This window comes from Mustela lutreola, chromosome 1 (assembly GCF_030435805.1).
Source record: "Mustela lutreola isolate mMusLut2 chromosome 1, mMusLut2.pri, whole genome shotgun sequence".
Lineage (NCBI taxonomy): Eukaryota > Metazoa > Chordata > Mammalia > Carnivora > Mustelidae > Mustela > Mustela lutreola.
This window is the reverse complement of record NC_081290.1, coordinates 196,986,443-197,008,184: the sequence shown is the minus strand read 5'-3', so window position 1 is coordinate 197,008,184 and position 21,742 is coordinate 196,986,443. Positions and strand designations below refer to the sequence as shown.

The 21,742-nt window shown below is 52.8% G+C and overlaps 1 protein-coding gene and 1 long non-coding RNA gene across 7 annotated transcripts in view; one reads left to right on the top strand and one right to left on the bottom strand.

Moving 5' to 3' along the window:
* The window catches only part of LOC131838459 (uncharacterized), a 35,786-nt gene extending 18,633 nt beyond the window's left edge, over positions 1-17,153 (bottom strand). For both annotated transcript variants that reach the window (XR_009356606.1, XR_009356605.1), the window contains exon 1: positions 16,926-17,153. This is a non-coding gene — a long non-coding RNA (uncharacterized LOC131838459). The remainder of the gene's footprint in view (positions 1-16,925) is intronic.
* KIRREL3 (kirre like nephrin family adhesion molecule 3) overlaps positions 1-21,742 on the top strand; it is a 548,210-nt gene that overhangs the window by 439,893 nt on the left and 86,575 nt on the right. For all 5 annotated transcript variants that reach the window (XM_059184492.1, XM_059184482.1, XM_059184500.1 and 2 more), the window contains exons 4-5: positions 10,093-10,242; positions 14,756-14,905. In XM_059184492.1, coding sequence (XP_059040475.1) covers positions 10,093-10,242; positions 14,756-14,905 — 300 coding nt within the window. The remainder of the gene's footprint in view (positions 1-10,092; positions 10,243-14,755; positions 14,906-21,742) is intronic.

Here is a 21,742-nt window from a genome sequence, read left to right as displayed (position 1 = left end):
AATTCCCAAGTCAGCCCCAGACGAGAGGACATATTGCAGAACCACCTCTCCTACTACGTGAGATGTGAATGCTTATAAGTTATTCACACCAGCTTTCTCCAGACCCATGGAGCCAAATACCCCCAGGATACCTTCTCCTTACCCAGCAAGCAACTGATTACAAAGGGCCTGGGGAATGTGCCCAGGGGCCACACGGAGGTAATGGCAGAGCCAGAGAGGCAGCCGAGATCACATGGCCTCAGCTCTTGCTGCTGGAGCATGTTCCAACCTCCATGTGCTACTTATGCCATTTCCCATCTCCGAGAACGTTCCCTCTTTGCCCTCCTATCCGTTAGCCTCAAGGGCACGTCAGAAGCCAACCCTGCTGGGACTCCTTCCCTCATTCCCTCAGAAGGAAGCCTCCTTCTTCCTTGGGACTTTCTTTATACTTCAATTTGGGCCCTGGTTGTGTGATGCCAGTAATTCTGGTCCCTTGTGAGCCTGTTTGTCTCCTCCAGACTCTAAGCAACTTGTCCCAGAAAATAGATCCGTCTCTCGTCTGCCTCCCCACACCTGCCTGGCCAGGGGTCCTGGAAGTGGGGACCCCTTCCAGGAAGTGGTCCTGGAAGTGGGGGAGACCTTCTCCTGCCCATGGCTGGCACCATTGCTGGTATTCTCTCACTCTCCAGAAACATCAGTTGTCTCAGTCAGTCTGCTCGGACACAATCCCATCCCACCCAGCTCCCGCTCCCCTGAGTAGGTCATGACAAGACATTCTCCCAAAACCCATTCTTCTGCATTAGGAGCTGGTCCGAGCAGCAGGAAAATGGCAGAAGTCAAGTCTTGGGTTTCTGGTATGACCTGAGTTGTCCTGCCCTGGCCCTGTCCCACCCTGCTGGGCGTCTTTTGGTGTCAGCTAGGGGGCCTCTGAGCCAGCTCCTTCCTCCCCCTCCCTTGCTGCCATCTGCTTGCTTCTCGGGAGCAGGGTAACTTTCCTTAATCTCATAAGACACAATTTGCGTCCTCCGGGCTGGGGAAAAGCTGGCAGTAAATATCCCGCATACAAGCATTCTTAAAGCCTTCCCCAGCTGGTCACTCTTAACAGAGCAGACGGCAACACTGAGCCTGTTCTGTATGGCTGACCAGGAAGCTTCGGGAGACAGAGGTGGGCTGGGGTCATGGCAACGGCAGAGCTACAGGGGGGCCCTACAGGCTCCCTCTCACCCTCAAGACCCACGGGAAGGAGCCGATTCTAATCGGTGCAACTTCCCATTTCCAAAGCCTCCTGGGATCCCTTATGCCGGGTGCTCTGTAGCCCCACTTTTTTTTTGTTTTAAGATTTATTTATTTTAGAGAGGGGGGAAATGGAGGGTGACTGATGGGGAAGAGGGAGAGAGAGAGAAAATCTCAAGCAAACTCTGTACCCAGCTTGGAGTCAGATGCAGGGCTGGATCTCATGACCCTGAGATCACGGCCAGAGCTAAAACCAAGAGGTGGACGCTTCACTGACCGCACCACTCAGGTGCCCCAGAGTGTGGCCCAATTTTTAGTGGTCCTAGGCTCAGGAAAGATTCAGGGATGGTGATGAAAATAAGAACAACCCCCTGGGAAACACCTCTGTGTACCAGGATCATTAACATATGAGTCCTCTCCCCACGGCTGTGCGAGGTAGGTGTGTCACTCCCATTTCAGATAAGGGTGAGGAACGTGCCAGGTCATACTGCTAGTGACGGGGCCAGAGGTCCAGCCCAGGCCTGCCTGACCCTGTGTGCTTTCCATTCTCCAAGATCCAGGTCCTGGCAGGTACTCAGAGCAGGTCCCTCAGGGTCCATGTCACTCGTGCCTTCACTTGTGTGCTTTTCCTAACCCAGAATGGCATCTCTCCTTCGTCGCATTCTCCATATCATGATTCCTCCTCCGTGAAACCTCTAGGTTTCCTCCCTCCAGCCCTCCGCTTGCAACAGGCCTTTCTCAAACCCAAAAAGAACTTTATGTGACCTCTTGATGAGACTGAGCCCTTTCTCCCTTGCAGCTTAGTGACTTACAGTCAAACGTGGCCATCCGCACACTCTCCACAAGTTTTGCTGAATGTCCTGGGAGTTGAAGCAGGCAGGGTTTCAGCTGGGCTGCCCCGCGCTCTGGCACAGGGGTGATGGTGGGTGCGTCCCCAGGGCACCGGAGAAGTCCTCACTCTGCCTGCTCCTGGACCACTGGGCATCCCCAGGGCATCACTCAGCCTTTTGGGGGCCCTGTGCCCTTATCAGCTCTCTCCCCCTCTGAAGGAGCAGGACAAGGGTGACTGTGTGCATGGGTTTGCAAAGCACTTAGAAGCCAGGCAAGCATTCCAGGCAGCCTAGTTCCTGTCCAGAAATGGCTGGGATTAACCCTCAGGGCAGTGGTCTCCACACTTCAACCTATTGCTAGAGCAAAGCCTTGGCCAAAGTGCCCTGTCCAGGGGTTGGGGGGAGAAGGCACACCCACGTGCCAACCCTGGACTGCCTCGGATCTGACCCCTGACCATAGATAAAAAGAGAATGATGGGGCACCTGGGTGACTCAGTGGATTAAGCCACTGCCTTCAGCTCAGGTCATGATCTCAGAGTCCTAGGATCGAGTCCCGCATCGGGCTCTCTGCTCAGCAGGGAGCCTGCTTTCCTCTCTCTCTCTCTCTGCCTGCCTCTCTGTCTACTTGTGATCTCTCTCTGTCAAATAAATAAAAAAAAAATCTTTTTAAATAAATAAATAAGAAAGAGAATGATATCAGGGACAAAGAGACATCAGCACCCTGCCCCCACATCATGCTCCACGGAAGTTTGCACTGGGCCTTCTCTTTTCAGCTACTCTAACCCCAGATCTCATGCCATTGGCACCAGCCCATGCTGACCCTGTGTGTATTCCAGCTAGCCCCTGCCACGGAACCACCTGAGCACCTGATCAGTGACTAGGGGAGAGGCACAAACACCTACATCCATAGGGGTGACAACAGACTCAGGACACTCAGTACTGGAAGGTGTCCCCGAAAGATCGGGGCTGACAATTATGAGTGGCAGGGGTGGGTGACCTGAGCCTGCCATTAAGGACCCTGACCACCAAGCACATAGGCCCACTAGGTCCTCCTCCTGCTTGCTTTTTTTTTTTTTGTTTGAAGATTTTTATTTATTTATTTGACAGACAGATCACAAGTAGGCAGAGAGGCAGGCAGAGGGAGAGAGGGGAAGCAGGGTCCTTGCTGAGCAGGACCCTGGGATCATGACCTGAGCTGAAGTCAGAGGCCTTAGCCCACTGAACCACCCAGGCGCCCCCTCTTCCTGCTTGTTACACACTCTCTCTCTCTCTCTCTCTCATGCACACCCACACACTCACACACATGCATGCATACACCACAGCAGCCAGGTCCCCAGAGTACTGTTCTAAAACCATCACTTTCGGTGATTCGGCCCTTATAACCTCGGTCTTCCATTAAAAAAAAAAAAAAAAAAAAAAAAAAAAATGCCTCTTCCCTTCCCAGGAAATAATCAGAAATTGAGAGATGACCTTAGATCAGGGGTCAGAGGTGTGCGAGCTCAGAGGGAATCATGGGGTCCTCAGCATTTTAAATATTTTACTGGAAGACGGTGGGGACCTCCCAGAGCCAGATGGTGATGGTTCATTCCGTGCTAATGTGTCCTGCAAGTCCCCCAAAAGAGTCTAAGGTGAGGGTCACATGGCCAGGGCTGGGAGGGGGGGGGCCTCTTCAGGGAGCCTGCTGGGCGGATGGAGATGAAGGAGGGAGGAGGGACGAGGGGCAGAGGGGCGGAGGGGGTGCTTTCAAGAAAGCAGCCTGGAGAAGTCATGAGGAGGGAGGCAGCTGGGCTGCACTGCAGCCGAGAGGAGAGCAGAGGGAAACAGCTGGCAGGAAGACCGAGGGGCCGGGCAGACAGGGTGGCAGGAGTGGAGGACTCCCAGCTGTGCTGCTGCAGGAGGTGGAGGCTGGGGAGGGGACAGGAAGCTCTGCCCCAGGACTGGAGCGCAAAGGCTTCCAGTGCTTCGTCCCCGCCCCTCTCTCTAGCCCAGGCTGCACCTGCACCTGTCCTTATCAGCGCTGACGAGCCCTCCTGCCACCTGCCACTCCCGCCCCCACACCTCCTCCCGCCTGCCAGTCACCAGCCATCCTGACTCAGAGCCCGCAGCTCGGGCTGCACTGATGGTTCCTCAGGCTGGGGCTCTTCAGAGCCGCCCCCCTTCCCAGCCACATACGGCCCCTGCTTCTCGCAGTTTGAAGAGAAGGCGCCCAAAGGCCGCACCTGCTAAGCACTCCTGTGTCCAGGCTCCTCTCCTCACCTGCTGAGCAGGTTGGGCGGCGGGGGGGGTCTCCGCACTGGGGGCCTTCAGAGCCGACTCTGAGCCCCACTGAGCCACTGCAGAACCTCGAGGCTGGCATTTTTCCTCTCTGAGCTCAGTGGGGAGAACCACATCCCTCCCGACTTCAGAGTTGTCAAGGCCCAGGTGGAGAGCTGGGAACATGCCCTCTTGCCCTGCAGAGTCCACGGCAGCGTGGGCATGTAGGGAGCCTGCAGGCTGCGGACAGTCACCTCACGGGCTCTCCAGTGGCCCCTGGAGCCTCCTGTTCCACACGGCACCTCCCTTCCCGGGATGGTGAACAGGAAAGCGTGCCTGCAGCACCCCTGGGACCCCCATCCCACACAGTCCAACCCACCAAGTGTGTTTCCATCCAGGCATTCCCTGAGAGTCTCCCTAGACTTTGTAGTCCTGGCCAAGGGCAAGGGAGAGTGTGGTCTCAGGCGGGTTCTGTGCACTCCCAGGAGCCAAGGACTGTGTAGCCAAGGACCCCAGGAGGCAGCTCAGAAACAGGACTGCTGGGCCTGATGTCCCTCCCCCACCACTCAGTGCCCTGGGACCCCGGACAGACTCATCCTCGCAGGGGCCTGATGGGGCCACCTGTCACACAGGATTGACTGTGAAAAGCATTTGGTCAAATAACCTATGTAAAGCTCTAAACACTACACACAATTAAAGTTACCTATTATTAATTCTACGACAGTAAAGTATTATTTGTGATATATAGCTAGTTCTATATATTCATATAATAACACAGCTATATAGATAATGACTATTTATACAATACTAAGTGCCAATAATTATTATACCTCTTTTCGTTCCTACCCCCCACGATGGCCAGTACTGGACTGCGCCCTAAACCCACCCTAGCTCAGTGTTGTTGACCAGCAGCTGGCAGGAGCCATGTACACTTTGAGAGAAGAACCAAGAAACTGCTTTTCACTCCAAAGATCCCCTGATTCTCTTTAGATGGTCTGAGGATCATGGTTGGTGGGGTTGAATAGGGGAAGTCCTGGTTTGTGGATAAAAATCCGAGTCTAGACCCTTAATTCAATAACCAACATGGGATAGTGACAAGAAAACAGGGTTTACAACTGGAGACATTTGAGTCTATTGTACTTGTGGGTACAATACACACCACTGTGTGACCTTGAGTTATACTTGGGCTAACTGGGTGACCTTGAGCCTGTCATTTTATTTCTGGGAGCTCAGCTCATCTGTGAAATGTGGTAGTAACACCTGATTAACACTGTAGTTATATTCAGTCTTGGTTAAAGTGGGTCTTCCATGAATAACCCAGTTATTTTTATCCTATAAAGTCTGACTCCTCAAGACTCTGACCCTTCATTTCTCACCTCGTTCCTGTGTGGTGTGCTCGGCACAGTATCTCCCTAATCAGTAGTTTAAAACATAAAAACAGTTTTGCTTCACGACCGCAGATCTCAGGGGACAAACAGAGTAGGTCACAAGTCAAGTTTATTCAGTCACAAGGTCACAAGGTCACAAGTCAAGTTTATTCAGTCACAAGGTCACAAGTCAAGTTTATTTAGTGCGTATGCATTAGATCAGGTGCCAAGAATATAAGACGAAAAAGACAGCTGTGGTTCCTGCCCTGAGTTTACCCTCCATTTCTCACTTACCTTTGTTCCTTTGGCATCTGATATATAGTAAATGCTCAATAAAGGTTTGAAGAAATGAAGGGGGGGATGATAAGGAGAAAAGTGGGGAGGAGGGGAGAAGAGAGAAGTCAGTCACCCCTTGGTGACTGGATGTGTCTAGAGGCACAGGCAAAGCCCTTGGAGGACAACTTGGCATTCAGTGAGGTCGGGGCTGGTTAGGGAGCGATTCCACTATGGTGGGATGTCAGTGACGTGGAACAGGTAACACGAGGGAATGGCTGCTGAGCACCCCAGGGAGAAGGCTGTCCAATTTTGGAGAAGTTCATCAGATGCTGTCTTGCAGACAGTGGAGAGCCATGGACTACGCATCCCTTGCAAAGGGAGAGAGTGCACGAGGAAAGTGGTGGTTTAGGAGGAAGAGTCAGGGTTGGACCCAAAGGCATTCGCAGGCTGTCGAAAGAACCTAGGCGGAGGTGGGGAGGGCTCAGACTTTGGGTTGCAGAGGTAGGAATGGAGAGGAAAGGGTGGGTCTGAGAGGTGCTGTGGAGGAGGGGCTGGGCCACACTTGGTGATGGAGACAGATTGAGAATAAAGCAGGAAAGGGAGGTCGCACTGACTGCCAGGCTTTGCAGCAGGAGAATGTCAGTGGGCACAATGGGAAACTGAAGCGGAGAAATTGGGATGGACGGCTCAAGGTGTGCGAGTGGGCACAGCACACACTCTGTGTCCCGAGAAGAGTTGTGTGGGTGTGTGGTTGTACAGACGTTCGCTCCTGGAGGGAAGGACCACATCATATCCATCTGTTCCCCACAGCACAGGGCAAGGCCTGCCTCATGGCAGGTTGCAGTCAACAATGTTCTCAAGGAGCTCCCTGTCTACCTACTATATGGCCTAGGAGGTTCTAGAAAAGATCCTGGGCTCCCTCACCGTTCACTTCCTGGGAGCAGGAAAGACAGGGGAAAGAAACCAGCTGTGAGGGAACAGATGAAGAGCATTTTCTGGCCAGGAAACTACACCCACGGATGCACGCTGTGTTCCTAGGGCCTCTGAATCCTAAAGGAGAAGACTCAAGGTGTGTCCTCTGGGTGAAAAGACAGCGTGCCCAACCCTCCACCCCCTCCTCCCACAGCAGCGTGACTTTGATCGACTCTAGACAGTGACCCTCAGCTTGTGATTCTATTTGAAAAAGCGTTTCATGGATTTGAAAGAGAGAGTATTTCTAGTGGCATGTATTTAATGCACAGAAATTAAAATCAGATTGAAAAAGAAATTGTCAGAGCACCCATCATCCCCTCCTCCCAGAAAATGGGGAATGTCTTTTGGGTGGTTTTGTTGAGACTGTCCACTGTTATCTCTCTCTGCTCCCACCAACTCCCACCCCAACCCAAGAGACATTCTTTCCATAGAAAAGCCCGAAGGGGTCCAAACACACCCAATGTGGGACCCGAAAGCTCTTTCAAGCCTGCTGGGATGGATCAGATCATCCTCCCCCTCTCCACACCCCGTCCCCCTCCCCTGTCCCTTCAGGCTGCTCTCTGTGGGGTCAGGGCTTACTGGGGGAATCTCATGGTTGCCCCAATGCCTGGCTCTGAGACACGGTCCAGAGTGAGCAAGTGAGCTCTCTGCGTCCACCTCCACAGCGGATCTCGGCTTTCCTGCACCAACCAGGGCTCACCCCCCCACCCACCCACCAACACACCCGCAACCCCTCGGGATGCCCCCTGTACCTCAGCTTTCTGTTACCCTCACCCACATCTGAGGAAGCGGTACTGGGGGTGGGCGGAGGAGGGAACACCTCCTGCATCAGGGTCCACACCACTGGCTTCCGGCCTTCTCATTACAGCTGACAACCTGCTAATTCTCTCTGATAACACAATCTTTGGCAGCCATTGCGGCTGTCTTGACACTGTCCTTCTTGCAAGGAAGATTTTGAGATAAAAGAAGGAGTTGTGAAATCATCATTGAGCCAGGAGAAAAGAGCCTCAGAAAGGAGTGCCCCCCACAGCTTTCTCCCTCCCCCCCTTCCTCTCCCTTCCCGGCCCCTTCTTCCAGCCTCTCCGGCACCCTCCTCACGTCCCTCCATCCTCTGGCTCCTTCTCCAGAACTCCCCCCCACCCACTTTTCCTTTCCCTTCTCTCTCCTCCTCCTCCTTCTCCCTCTCTTGTTTTGGTGCCAGAAACAGTCTAATTACAACAGAGAACTCGAAGAGCCTGAGAGGAAAAAAATAAATAAATTAACCCACCACACATAGCTGATTAAAATGTCCTATGAAATCTAATTTGTAAAGCTCGAATCAGAATAAAAAGTGTTACTCCCACAATTCAGGGCCAATTTGATTTTTAATGAGACCCCTCAGAGACCCAGCCAAAATCTCATCAGGTTGCAACCGTGGCTACCTTCCCACCTACCACAGGCTCTCTGAGGCGCCCCCCACGTCTGCTCCTGGGGAGCCCCACAACCGGGCCTACCATTCTGGCCTGCTTCCCTCGGCTTCTTTATATGTCCATCACTCCCTTCTTAGGGCCACCTGCTGCTGAGAGCATGGCCTTACCCATGGTCTTACCCAAGTCTGAGCCTGGGCCATTGTGTCCCCTGGATGGGCAACAGCTAGTTTCCAGGACCTCTGTGGCCGTCCCTGACTCTCCCATGTTGCGGGAAGAAGAGGCCGGGGCAGCAGTCTGTCCACCAGGACCCCCTTCCTGGGCTGTGTGTCTTTACCTGCTGGGCAGGGTGTGGGAAAGAAGTGGGCTTGGAAGTCACAGAGAAACCCCCCTTACCCCCCGCTGCCTGGTCAGACCCCAGCTCCACCACTCATTAGCTGTGTGATCTTGCATTGGTTGCTTTGCCTCTCTGATCCTGTTTTCCTTGCTGTAACAGCAGCTATTTCTGCCCTGACATGTAAACAGGTTACAGAAGGGAGGGCACGTGAAGCAGTTTTTGCTATAGGTCGGGGGGTAAATGTCAGTGTCCTCTTGTCTGTGCACCTGCGGCTTCCCAGGGACCACGGATCACCCCAGCCCATTCCTCAGCTTCCCCTCCAGGACCAGTGGAGGGGATCTGGGCACTGCACAACTCAGTAGGGGAAAATAAAGTCAATAGAGCCAGAAAGTCTTATATTTCTAGCCCTTGTCTTGCCACTAAACACTTTGGGGATAATTTAGAGAACATCCAAGCCCCTGCAAACTGGACTGGGTAAGGTCCTGGGGTTACGACCACTGCAAAGCTAAAGGTAGTGCATACGCAAGACTGGCTCAGTCACGACCAAGCACAGCCCCTCTTAGTATTTGCCACTTCCTTGGGCCCCATTTCCTCCTCCAGAAAGTGGGGATTAAAACAGTACCTACCTCATAGGTTGTTATGAGGGTGAAAAGGTTAATGAGCTAATATTTTAAATCTTAGAACAGCGGCTGGGACGTGATACATACTGGGGGGTGTGTTTGGCTGGCTTGGATGGCTCGGGGCAGTCTCGCTCCCAGGGGTGCATGGGAGAGCTTGGGGTCACACCCGTGACCTTCTCCCAGGTGGTAGGGAAGCCGGAGCTGGGGCTGCCACCAGAAAAAAAGGCAAAGCAGGTACCCCTGCACGTGCTGGGCCACGCTATCTGCATGTGCTGGGCCACGCTATATCAGCCTGGGAACTACTGAAACAATAATGTTTTCCCTGGATTCTTGGGTTTTTAACCAAAGCGCTCTACTCCCCATGCCCAACTTGCCTTCTTGAGGCTCACCCCCAGAGGATGCCTGCTGCTGGAGGGTTCCCTCCTGCTTCTGCTCTGTAGTGGGAGGAGGGGCAAGCCAGCAGCAGCAAGTAAGAGTTAGCCCAGTGGAAAGTGGCAGAGCTAGTCCCAAGGGTGGCTGGCTCGGCCTCTTTGGGGGCTGGAGGAGGCTGGGTCACAGTGTGTGTGTGTGTGTCTGTACTAAGGACTGATGACTGGCGGCTTCAAGCCAGCTGCAGAAGCAGGGAATTAAGCTGGGGGCAGCTAGGAAGCTGTTGCTGGGCCCCAGGCAGGAAGTAAGATGCAGAGGCGGCGGGGGGGGGGGGGGGGGCATTGGGGGTGCTTCTCCCCTGGGCCAGCCTCTGCTCTGCTTCTTAATTGGGGAAGCCTCCAGACACTGCTCCCTGCAGGTAACTGACTGCTGTGCTTATTTCCTTCCCAGGCCAAGTGTACTCCTTCAGCCAGCAACCCCAGGACCAGGCCGTGGTGTCGGGCCAGCCAGTGACTCTGCTGTGTGCCATCCCCGAATACGATGGCTTTGTCCTGTGGATCAAAGACGGCTTGGCTCTGGGTGTGGGCAGGGACCTCTCAAGTGAGTACCCCCAGACCTGTGGCCTCCTCAGGAACCTCACCTTCATGGGCATTTGGAGATTAAATCTCCAGATTTCATTGTGCATCCCCCCTCGGGCAGAGCCAGGGTGGGAAAGCTCTGGGTCCAGGACCCATAGGACTTTGAGAGCCCTTCCGACCACTGGTAATGAATTATCTGTAAACCCTCAAATCTGGTGGCCAAACCCGAACAGGGTGGCCCTGAGGGATCTCTTCAAAAAAGTCAAACACATTTCAGATAAAGTCAGATGCCTAGAAGCAACATGTTCCCTTTTCTTGGTCCAGAATGTATCCCCCACTTAAGTCCTCACCTGGTTCTCCCCGGGTTTCCATCCACTAAAGGGAGCCAAGGAAATTGAACACTCACAGAGGAACCAAGTTGGTTTTACGGGTTACCATGGGAAGAAAGAAAAGAAAAGGAGCCCACCCAGGCTGGTTTTGAGCAAGGATGTCCCAGTAGGCTCCCGTCACTTGCAGCTAAGCTCCCCCAGTTGGCGACACGTCCTTTCATCCGTTAACCGTGGTGCATGTCAGCCCTTAAGCTCATACAGATGTCTTTCCGATCCATCCTTTCCTCCTGGGAGACAAAAGAATAGACTGAGCCACCCGGTCACTCACCCATCAGCAAATATTACTCTCCCGTGGGGAGGTAGGCATGTGACTGCTCGCGAGGCTTAGCATAACCTGGAAAATTCGGAACAAAGGATCCAGGTGTCCCGGCCATTGGGAATGGCCGAGGGTAGAAGAGGAGAAAAAATATATATATGTATGTATTCAACTGAGAAGTCGCTTTGCTTCTCTCGTGGTGTACAGCTGCAGGAAAATAAAAATCAAAGTGCACTCAGGAACATGATGGTTGGGAAATTAATATTTTAAAATGTGAGTTATGTCTTGCCAAAAATGTATATTGAAACATTATAGCCATGGTCAATAGCATCACCGGGTTTGAGTGCTCCAGCCCCGCTGAGCATGGATAAAATACACAATAATATCTCCAAAATATACTGTGCTGCCATAAAATTTAAGTATTATGGGAACCAGCCAATTTCAGGGGCTCTGAACTTCCTTACCCTAGAGAAACTGGGGGAATGATCTCACCCTCCCAAAAGAGCATCACTCAAGCTCTGCGTGGCTTTGAGCTTGGACCAGGATCATTGCTAGCTAAGGAGGTGCTCTGGGTTCCTGGTCAGTGGTTTGCAGCCTCCAGGCAGGGACTGGGGTCTTTTCTGGGTTGGTGGCCAAGAGGAAGTCCCAGGTCACCACGGATGTGCATCACCACACGGATAACTGACCCTGTGGCATCCAATTCCATGAATGGCTTTCTGGAGTCAGGATTGGGTCCTGCTAAGTACTGAGGGACAACGGGGTTCTGATGAATTGGGGTCTGTTTACTCTCTGACTTGACCTCATTTATATAAAGAAGGTTGTCTGTCTCCTTGCAAAGCCACAGAACTCAAATTCCTAGGAAAGTGTTTTCTATTTGATCACCGATCCCCAAAAAAGCGTCAGGAAGATAATGACAGAAACTCACATGCTCCATAAATACTGTTTGCTTGCCTAACAAGAAACAGGAAAAGGTCCCGATTTCACTCAGCAGGTGTTCGCACAGCACTCGCTAACGGCACAGGTTTCCCCATGGGGAAACTGAGGCTCAGAATTGTAAGACTTCAACCTGCACAGTTCTATCCTCTTTTGTTTTACCTTTATCCTTTTCTGTGTGACACGGCTCAGCTGACAGGAATCATGCCCTCACTGAAGACCTACCCACCTGTCTTTCTGTTCACCAAGGCTGGAAAACACTTTCAAAGGAAATGATTTATAAATGCATACCCCTCAGATTGATAGAACATTCTTCTTCTGAGAAGCCCAAATGATTCTCAGACATTATGTCATAAATTACAATGATCCACAGGGAGAAAAGAGGATTCCCCCCTTTATTTGACAGGTAAATGGAGTCACAGTTGAGAAAGAAATTGATTTAAACATACACCCAATCCCAATGTGTGAGACCCTAGGGGAGGGAAGAATTCTGTTAGGGATCCTAACACCCCAAAATCCTGGCACCCTGCATGTTCTCGCCGCTAAAGACAGGGACCCTTTTGGCTATGCCATCTCACCGTCATGTTTCTTTAAACCAGCATTTACAGACTCTACTCTCTGCCACTCACTTAACATGGGTGATCCCACTTAATCTTCACTGTGACTCTATAAGATACTGGTATTGTCCACATTTTGCTGATGAGGAGATTGACGCATGAATAAATTCAAGTAACATGCCCAAGACAACAGAGCTAGGAAGTGACAGAATGGGCATTTGAACCCAGGCACCGAGACTGTAGAACCCAGACTCCCAATAATTTTGCATCCTCTGAGCATAGCTAAAGAGAGTCATGATCCTATGGAAGGAGCTAGAACTTGCTCAGAATCAATGCCTCTGGGCCTGCGTTTTCCAAAGATCCTGCCAGTCCATGGGACAGCACTGCAGCTCGTTGCCTAATTAGGCAAATACAAACAAACCCATCATTGATGTTTTCAGCAGCTCATGAGAGCAAAATTCCTGCTGCTGATAGCTTGCAAGACAACAAAAATACAAGCTTCAGCCAAGATGCCTGCAGGAGACCAGGGACTAATCAAGGACAGCGGGATCCAGAGGCTGGGCTGGAAGGGCTGGGGGCGGACAGCCAGCTGCATTGAGGGCAGCAGCGGGGAGAGGGCTGGGCAGGAACCCGTTTCCAGCCCCTCGTCCTGGCCCTGGGGAGAGCCAACTTAACTTACCTGGGATTCTTCCCAAAGCCCAGCAGAGGACAGGAAGGGCGGGCTGGAGGGGAGGTGGTGCTCTCGGGGGTACAGCCGTCTGCCTTGTGAGCGCCTTAGGCCGGGCCAGAACAGCTGTGCCAGGCGGGGCCGTTTGACTACACGATGGGGACGATGCTAGCCATGAAGACATGAGCCTGAAGGGCTCAGCTGCACAGGAAGCCCCCATACTGCATACTGGGAAGGATCACAGCTGTCTTCTGGACAAGGGATGGGTGCCAGTGGCCCCTGTTCAGCTCACCTGTGGGGACTCCTGCTCCACCGCTGCAAGACCCTTAGCTTACGATGTGAGGGAGCTTAGAGCTCCAATATTCCATCTAGGATAGAAAGCTGCTCTGCTGTGTCCCTGACTGTGCTTGCATGCAGCTACTGATGGGGATCTCACTACCACCTCTGGCAACCTATCCCTGCTGGACCTTTCAAATTATATTAAGAATATTCTAAAGTATTTCCCCACATTAATTCTGTCACTGGTGCTAGCTCTGTCCTTGGGTACTCCTTGAACACATCTAACCTGCACTTAAAGACGGGAAGCATTTGGAGAGCTACTCCATGTCCCTCTGTCTCTCTGTTTCTGTCTCTCTCTCTCTCTTTCTCACTGGCTTAAGCCCTAGACTTCGCTCTAAAAATCTAGACCAACCCCTTCTTCCTACAGCACATTTCTGAGAACTCACACTGTCCTGGTGAAGGTCTTTTAGAAAGAGGAGATGTTTGTAGCTGCTGAAGGGTGGGTGAGCCTCTGAGGAGAGAAGGGAAGAGAACAGGGAGGAAGGTCCCTGTAAGAGGCTGGTGGACGGTGGGGAGGAGAGGAGACAGAGCTCAGGTAAGGGGACGATGGGAAAGAGATCCTTCTGGAAGAGACTAAGGCGGTCTTGGGCCCAAGGGCCAGGACAGGGGATCTGCCCAGCCTGGCCAGCCACGACTTCTGTCAGCATTTACATTCACCCTTCACAGCAGGAGGAAAGCTGATTAATGATTTATAATTTTCATATTTTTATTTATCCATTATTCATCACCAGTAGTATAAGGGCCCCCACATTCCTAAGTGTCCTGAGTTCCTCACAGTAAGTGCTTAATCAGGCCCTGGGGTCTGAGGTGGGGAGGAAGAGTGACCAGAATAGGGCCCCTTAGGGTTCAAGGTGGCCAGAGGAAGCCAGGCACTGTTCAGGTTTGCCTCGATTTCTACTTCCTGCCCATCCTGAACTAAACCCCCCCCCCCCCTGCCAAAGTCACTCTTGCTTCTTTTCCAGAGATTTCTGTTTTCTCCTGTCTCTTTCTTACTCTGTCTGCTGAGAACTGCAGCCTGGGTCTCTCTGTCTCTCTGTGTGTCTCCTTATCAAAATGCATGTCTGCTTGGTAAACCACAGCGCTGAGCACACTGCTTACCAGACTACCCGCCCTCCTGTGTCTGCCCACACAGCATTTCCATCTCTGCTCTCTCCGTCCTCTCCCATCATAGGCTCTCCAATATCCCTAAACCTACACGCACACACACGCTGCCCAATACCCAGGGAAAGCTCTTTTCCTGTGCTCCTCACGCCGAGGTCAGGGCCCTGAGCAGTCACCTGCCATGCCAGCCTCCAAGCCCAGCCCCAGCTCGCGAGTCCCAACGTGGTGCCTGTTTGGCAGGAACGCCCCACGGCCCCGGCCCCGCCCCCGTGACATGCGCACTGTGTCCACAGGCTACCCACAGTACCTGGTGGTAGGGAACCACCTGTCCGGAGAGCATCACCTGAAGATCCTGCGGGCAGAGCTCCAAGATGACGCTGTGTACGAGTGCCAGGCCATCCAGGCCGCCATACGGTCTCGCCCCGCACGCCTCACCGTCCTGGGTAAGAGCTGTTGCCGCGCGGGGCGGGGAGGCAGGGGTGAGGATGCTCCGGGAAACACTGTGCGCTCGCTTCCAGAAGGGCCTCCACACTGGACGAAGCCCAAAGGGGTTACCACACGGGGCTCTGGCGGCTGCTGCCCCACTGCATCAGGACCCACTTCCCCTGCTAAAAGGGGAAAGTGAAAGTTCCTGCCCTGGGAATCAGAGGGCACTGCTAAGCAACCTGTGACCCTGCCCAACCCCAGCCGGTTTGACTCCAGCTTAAGGTGCTAAAAGGGGCTCTGAATGCCTATTGATTCCATGAGGAAGCATGTTCTGCACAGGTGCTAGGCAGTGGAGATACGGAGGAGACTATGACACATCCTCGAGTCCATTCTGTCTCCAACTAGGTGCTAACAAAGCATGATTTCAGCACCCCTAGGGACCACCGCTGCACCTGTTCCTTCCCCATGGGCCGTTCCCTGGGAGCCCCTGCTGTCCGCTGGAGAGCTGACTGCCTACATCATTCCTAGGAAAATTCATTTTAAGCCCTTATGCCAAACCAGACCTTTGCCCCCTTGGCCTTTCTTCCTCTTGGCTTCGCAGGGGCCCAGTGGCCCTAAGACACCCTCGCTGAGAGGTCTCCACTCCTCTGCTCAGGCAGACCCACCTGAGGACGAGGGAGTGAGCTCGGCTCCTCTTAAAGGACCTCCTTCCAACTTTGAGGTCATGCCCTGTCAGCTCCCCTCCAGCCAGCTGCTTCTGCGGACCAGGCCCCTGAGAACCGGCCGTACACAGAAGGCATAAGAGCAGACATGTGCGTGTACTGTAGAAACCCTCTCAAAGCCCTTCCGCTTATGCTATCCCGGCTATTTGGACACAAGACAGTGGGACAGGGATTGTTGGCCTGGATGAGAAACTGAGCCTCAGAGATGCCAACGGCCCGGCCCCGGGGTTCTCCCAGCTAGGGCTCTGGTACCAGCGCACTGCCTCCTGGGTGAGGCTCCACCAGTCCCGCAAAGGACAGGACCCAGGCAGCAGAGAGGGGAACCTGCCTGCCTCTTGGCAGCTGCTGTGAGGCTCCGACCACAGGGTCAGCAGCTGGGGTCCTGCCTCCTTGCCTGGAGGATAAGGCACGTGGCTGCTCCTGATGAAATATTTAAGAGCATGTCAGGTTATCTTCAGATGGAGACAGCAACACATGGGCACGTTATGCCAAGCACGGCAGGAAGCCTAGGCGGACCACTTACCAAGCTCGGGGCTTGGATTCTTGAGACTTAACTCTGGGCCGACTCCAGAACCTCCCCCTGACCCCAGGGTCTCCTCTAGCCTGTGATGAAGGAAAGAGAAAAGCAACCAGGTCCGGCGGGGTAAATACGCTGGGACAGCTCAGTCCAGAATGGCCCACAGAAGAGGAATCAGGGATAGGAAAGGGAGAGGCAGACTCTTCACGTCTCCTGAGATGGTGGCTAGAACGGGAATGGGGGTACATCGCGGTGCAGAGGTGTGGAGAAGCGCAGGAGGATTTAGCGTCTAAAATTTTTCTGATTTTTGAGTATTGTGCAATGCTGGAACTGATTTGGGCATCTCCAGAGATGAACCCGTTCCCCATCCTCAGAATAATCCACCTTCTGCTGCCTTGCTCCCACTGTAGAGGGTACCAAAGAATGCTAAGTTGAGAGGGACCTAAGCACTGCCCTCTCCTAACTTCACACAGGACCGAGACTAGATGCACACGCAGCTCGTTGTCAAGTTCTCATCCTGCTTGCTGTCTGAGCTCTGCCTGCAGCACCCAACCATTCACAGCCTGCCTCCTCTCCCCTCTCACGGAGATCACCAAGCTCAAATTAGTCCAAATGTTGTACAGATGAGGAAATTGAGACTCTGAGAGCAAAGCCACTCACGGCTTAATGACCACTCAAAATAGACCCCAGATTTCCTACTCCAGACCAGTGCTGTCTGCATCCCTAAATGCCACCACAGTCTGCTTGGTCTAGTTGCTTAAGGGCCGGGCTGCAGAGAGGAGGGTCACAGAGTCTTACCTGGACAGACTCAGTTTCGTGTTGGGTCACATCTCAAAGTCTCCGCCATCTCCGTCTCCTATGTCCAGACCTGGCGCAGAGCCGGTTGGCGTGGGGAATATGCTTTACAAGTCTGGAAGGCAGTTGAACAGGGGGAAGGAGGAGCTTCCAGGGGACCCTGGCAGCTAGGCTTTGGGATTCCTGAGAGCTGGAAAAGGAGCCTGAGAAGGCATTTGTCCAGCAGCCTTTCCTAAAGTCTCCACCAACCCTACTCTTCCTAACAAACTAGGCAAGAAAGGACCCCAGGCAAGAAAGAGCTGGTCCAGACTCTGCCTCCAGCCCCTCCTGATCACCCTGGTCCCACCCCCTGAGCTGGTCCAGCAGGTATCCACCCCCACCTTCATGGGTCCAGCCGGCCTTTGCCAGAGGCACCCAGCCCAACGGAGTTTCTTTATGGTGCACAGCCCCACCTACTGCCCTGGAGAGAGGCCCTGCATGCAGAAGCTGACCCAGCCTTCTGGAAAGGGAGCTCTGGTCTGCTCACTGTGCTGCACAGACAGAGCAACAGAGCGAAGAGGGGCGTTGCTGCCCCAGGCAGCCAGCTTCCCAAACAAGACCCCATCTGTTTTGCTGTGACATCTCAGCCTGGGAAAATATCCCAGCCAGTTCCCCAAGGGAGGGGCTGCCTTCCCTGTGTTCCAGGAATGAGAGAGCTTCCTAATTTAGTCTGTATTTGCCTGAGATAGATTTTTAATTAAATAAAGTAAGAGCCTGATTAGAACCTGCAGAAGATGTGAGAGCAGAATCAGATGGCATTCCAGCAAAATTGCAAAGCAAACACTTTGGCTGGAACAGAGGGAGACCCGTGGGGGTCTTCCATCAAAGCACCAAATGAGGAGGGCAAATATGAGACATTATATGGCCAACAGATGTGCATTGTTAAAATATGCATCTGCCGGGAGCCTGCCTGGAGAAACCAGAGGGCCAGCTCACAGAGCCCATAGTGCTCCGGGGAGGTCATGGGGACCCAGCCCCAGCAGCCAAGCCTAGAGTCGCAGACGCATTAATTAGCCTTGTGTTTCCAGCTTCCAGATGCAATCAGGCCAGGAGCAACTTGGAGCTGAGCATTTGCTACCCTGGGGGGCAGAGGGAGGGAGCTAAAGGACCAGGAGAGCAAGAAGGGGAAGGGGCAGAGCCAGGCAAAGACTCCAGGACACCCCTCACCCCTACCGGTCCAGGTTAACAGCCAGGCTGCATTCCCTCTGTGGTCCGGGAAGCCCATGCCTTGACTTGGGCCAGGTCGAGATAGGCATTTTTCCACCTGCAGAACATCTCAAGAATAATGGCATCCCAGAGCAGCAGACTTGGAGGCAACAGTCACAGTCCTACCATTAACAAGCTCTGTGATTTTGGCCCTTGATACTTCACCTCTCTGGATCTCAGTTTCCTCATCTGTAACATGAAAGTGATGATAAATAAGATGGTCACTAGGCACTGAAGGGCTCCCCAAATGCCATGAACTCTACAATACGGGGTCCAGCTTGCAGCACCAAGTAGTTGAGGAAAATGGCCCCGTCTCCCACCAGAACCAGAATTCACGAGGGAGACTGAGGCACAGAAGGTAACAGAGTGTTTTGTGCAGCCTCTTACTTTGAGTCTGGAGAGGGGAACCTCTCAAAGTCCTGCCCAGCCCTGGGATTCTGGACTTGGCTGTGTGTCTTAACCCCAGAGTCCTCCTTCTGTCTGCAGCTTCCGTGCCTTCCAAGCCATGTCTGTGGGGATTCCGCTTAGCGGGACATCCTGGGACCCCCGTGTACGTGTGCAGAGCTGGGTTGTAGCAGGAAGAGTCAGGGACTGGGAGCAGAACCCCTAGAGCTCACTCGCTGTGTGCCTTGGGCGAGGTCCTTAGTGCTCCCGCAGGGACTCTGGTTCAACTCTCTGACCAGCACTTAATATAGGGCAGGTCCTCAACATAGGGTAGGGTTTTTGTTTGTTTGTTTGTTTTTTGCTTTGTTTTGTTTTTAATAAATGAGTAAGTGAATGAACGGCATTTCTCGTTCCTCATCTATGAAATGAGGATAATAAAAATCAAATCTCCCAGAATTGGTGTGAGCACCAAACTAACACACACAGACACACACACACATGCTAAAGTGTCACACACTCTGCAGTTACAGTCACACACACACACACACACACATGCAGACTGCACCCTCCTCCCACTGGCAGGAACCCCAGGGTTGACAAACACCTCTACAGCCCCAGGGCCGGAGCCCTAAGGACGATACTGCCTTCGAAATTGCTAACCGCCTGAAAATTTGAGAAGCAAGGAATTGGAGGACCTACATCAGGGAGGAAATGGAAGCCAAGGTTTTGATCAATTAATATTTCCTGAACACCTACTAGGTGCCCAGCACTGAGCTCGACAAGTAAGGTTCATGGGTCAGCGAAAGGGAACACCAGCCCTGCCTTGGTGAGCCTGCGTCCTGGCAGAGAGAGCCGGTCAATCCATAGTAAACAGGTTAAACAAATGAATGGTGAGCGTCAGAAGTGGATGGTAATGACCCCTGGGGACACAGAAAAAGAAGAGGAGGGTGTGGGGGACAGGAAGTAGGCAGGGGAAGATGGCGGGTAGCGGGTTAATTATTAAAAAGGGTGTTTTCCCAGTGTCCTCCCATTCCCCTTATCTTCCTGGCCCGTTCTAATATTAACTCTGCTGTCTTGTGGCTCCCATTGGAAACAAAGCTTTCTAAATCAACATGAATTATTTAATGATGGAGACTAAGTCAATTCAAATAAAGAGGGCGTCTTTAAAATGATGTCAAGCTCCAGACACTGAGGAGGCAAACACAGAGAGGGTCCGGAAGGGTCCCTGAGTTTTCAGAGCCATGATACCCGCCCCCGCATCTCTCCACCAGAGCAGCTGAGGGGCCGGGGTTCCCTAAATGCCCGGCGCTGGCAGCAGCCCCCAATTTCTGACCTGCTCATCTTCTGTGTAGGTGGGTCCAGAGAGCGACGGTGAACAACTTCGGTCACCCAGCAAGGGAAGGCAGAGCTGAAACACAGCCCAAGAGCACGGGCTTCTCCAGCTCTTCCAGAACCCGGTGGCAAGAAACCCAGCCACAGTCTCCCTGTCAGTAAGGGACAGACCGAGCTGTTCTTCAGGGGTGAAGAGGCCCCCCCCACAGAACAAAGCCCAAGTCCCCCCCTCCCTTTTAATTCATCTCCTTTCCCTCCAGCCCCTGCTCTGGCACCCCTTTGCTCCAGCTTGCAGTTCCTTCCCATGCCCACACTTAACGTGCCTTCGCACCTGTGTGTTGCTGCCTGGAAGGTCCTTCCCTCCTTTCTTCCCTTGGCCGACTCTTGCTCCCCTGTCAGGAACCATCTTGGACATCACCTCCTCCAGGAAGCCTTCCCTGAATGCCACATGGCCTGGCTTTCCCATTCTGGGATCCCTTAGCCCTCCGTCTGCACCTCGGTCACAACACTCCACTCACAATCTTGAGAGTAACCGTTTCCCTGTCTGTCTCCCCCAGTGGGTCTCTCGCCGTCCTGCCCAGGACAGCCTGCGGGCATGTACTGGGTACTCAGGAATGCTCATATAGAACTGTAGCAACCGGGCTTGGGGCAAACAAGAGGGAGTCCCCCCCTCGGTGCGGGGGACGGTGCCTGGCAGACAGTGAGCCCCACGGCTGTGTCATATTTTGCGTGTTGTGTTTTGTCGAGTCACGTTGTATTGTGTTTAGAGGGGCAACGCGGCTTCAGGGTAACAGCCCAGACTCTGAAAGCCAGACGGCCTATCCTGGAAATCTAGCTGTGTCACTTTATCTGTGCTGTGACCTTGGACGAGTCGCCTGCCCGCTGTGCCCCAGTTTCTTCATATGTAAAATGGGGTAATAGTCCTCCCTGCCCTCTTAGGGTTGTAGAGAGGATTTAACAGGATAATTGATGTAAGACATTGCTCAAAACAGCTCCCGGTAAGAGGCAAGCCACAGAAGAGCCTGCCGTTATTATCATACTCATGGTGGTGGTTACTATTATTTTTGCCATGCTAAGCAGCACCAACAAGCAGCCCTTCCTTCCTGGGGGGGCCAGGCTCTGGGCCCTGAAGAAGCTTTGCCATCCAGCACGCAAGGCAGAAAGACACGAATCCTGTGGGCCTCTCCTGGGCTCGCACACCTGGGAAGACAAGCAGAATTGATTTCCTTATCTCCTTATTAAGCGTGTTTTGCCTGGGCCCCGGCCTGGTCTTAGGTGCTGTATCTCATTTGTGCTTTGTGTCTGCTTCCTGCCACATTCATTACCCTGCAATCACCCCCAAATAGGGGCAGCAAACAAGCCAGAGAGGGGAGAGAGGAGCAAAGGCAGCGTCCTTATCTCCTGAAGTTCCAGATGGGAGCCGGGGTCTGAGCTATTATCCCCCTCAGCCCAGCCCCCGAGCCCCTGCCCCTGCCACCAGCTCCTTCCCACTCCCTTCCTGCCACTCTGCCCTTACTGGGGGCCCAGGGACAGAAGCAGAGTCTCCTCCTCCATGTCTCTTGGGGCACCACATGCCCCTCTTGGTTTAATTTGCTTTCTGTGCTTACCTGCTTGGGCAGGTTATAAGGTGAGCGTGGTCTGAGGGCATTGAATTACCTTAAGGTGATCAATAGTGCTTGTCTTCTAAATTACATTATAATATAATATAATATAATAATATTTATTTTAATTAACTTATTTATTATATTATATAATGATGTTAATATTATTAATGATATTAATTATATTAATATACTAATAAAGTATTATTATATGATTATATTTATATTATTATATTATATTGAGGGTAGTTAGTCATA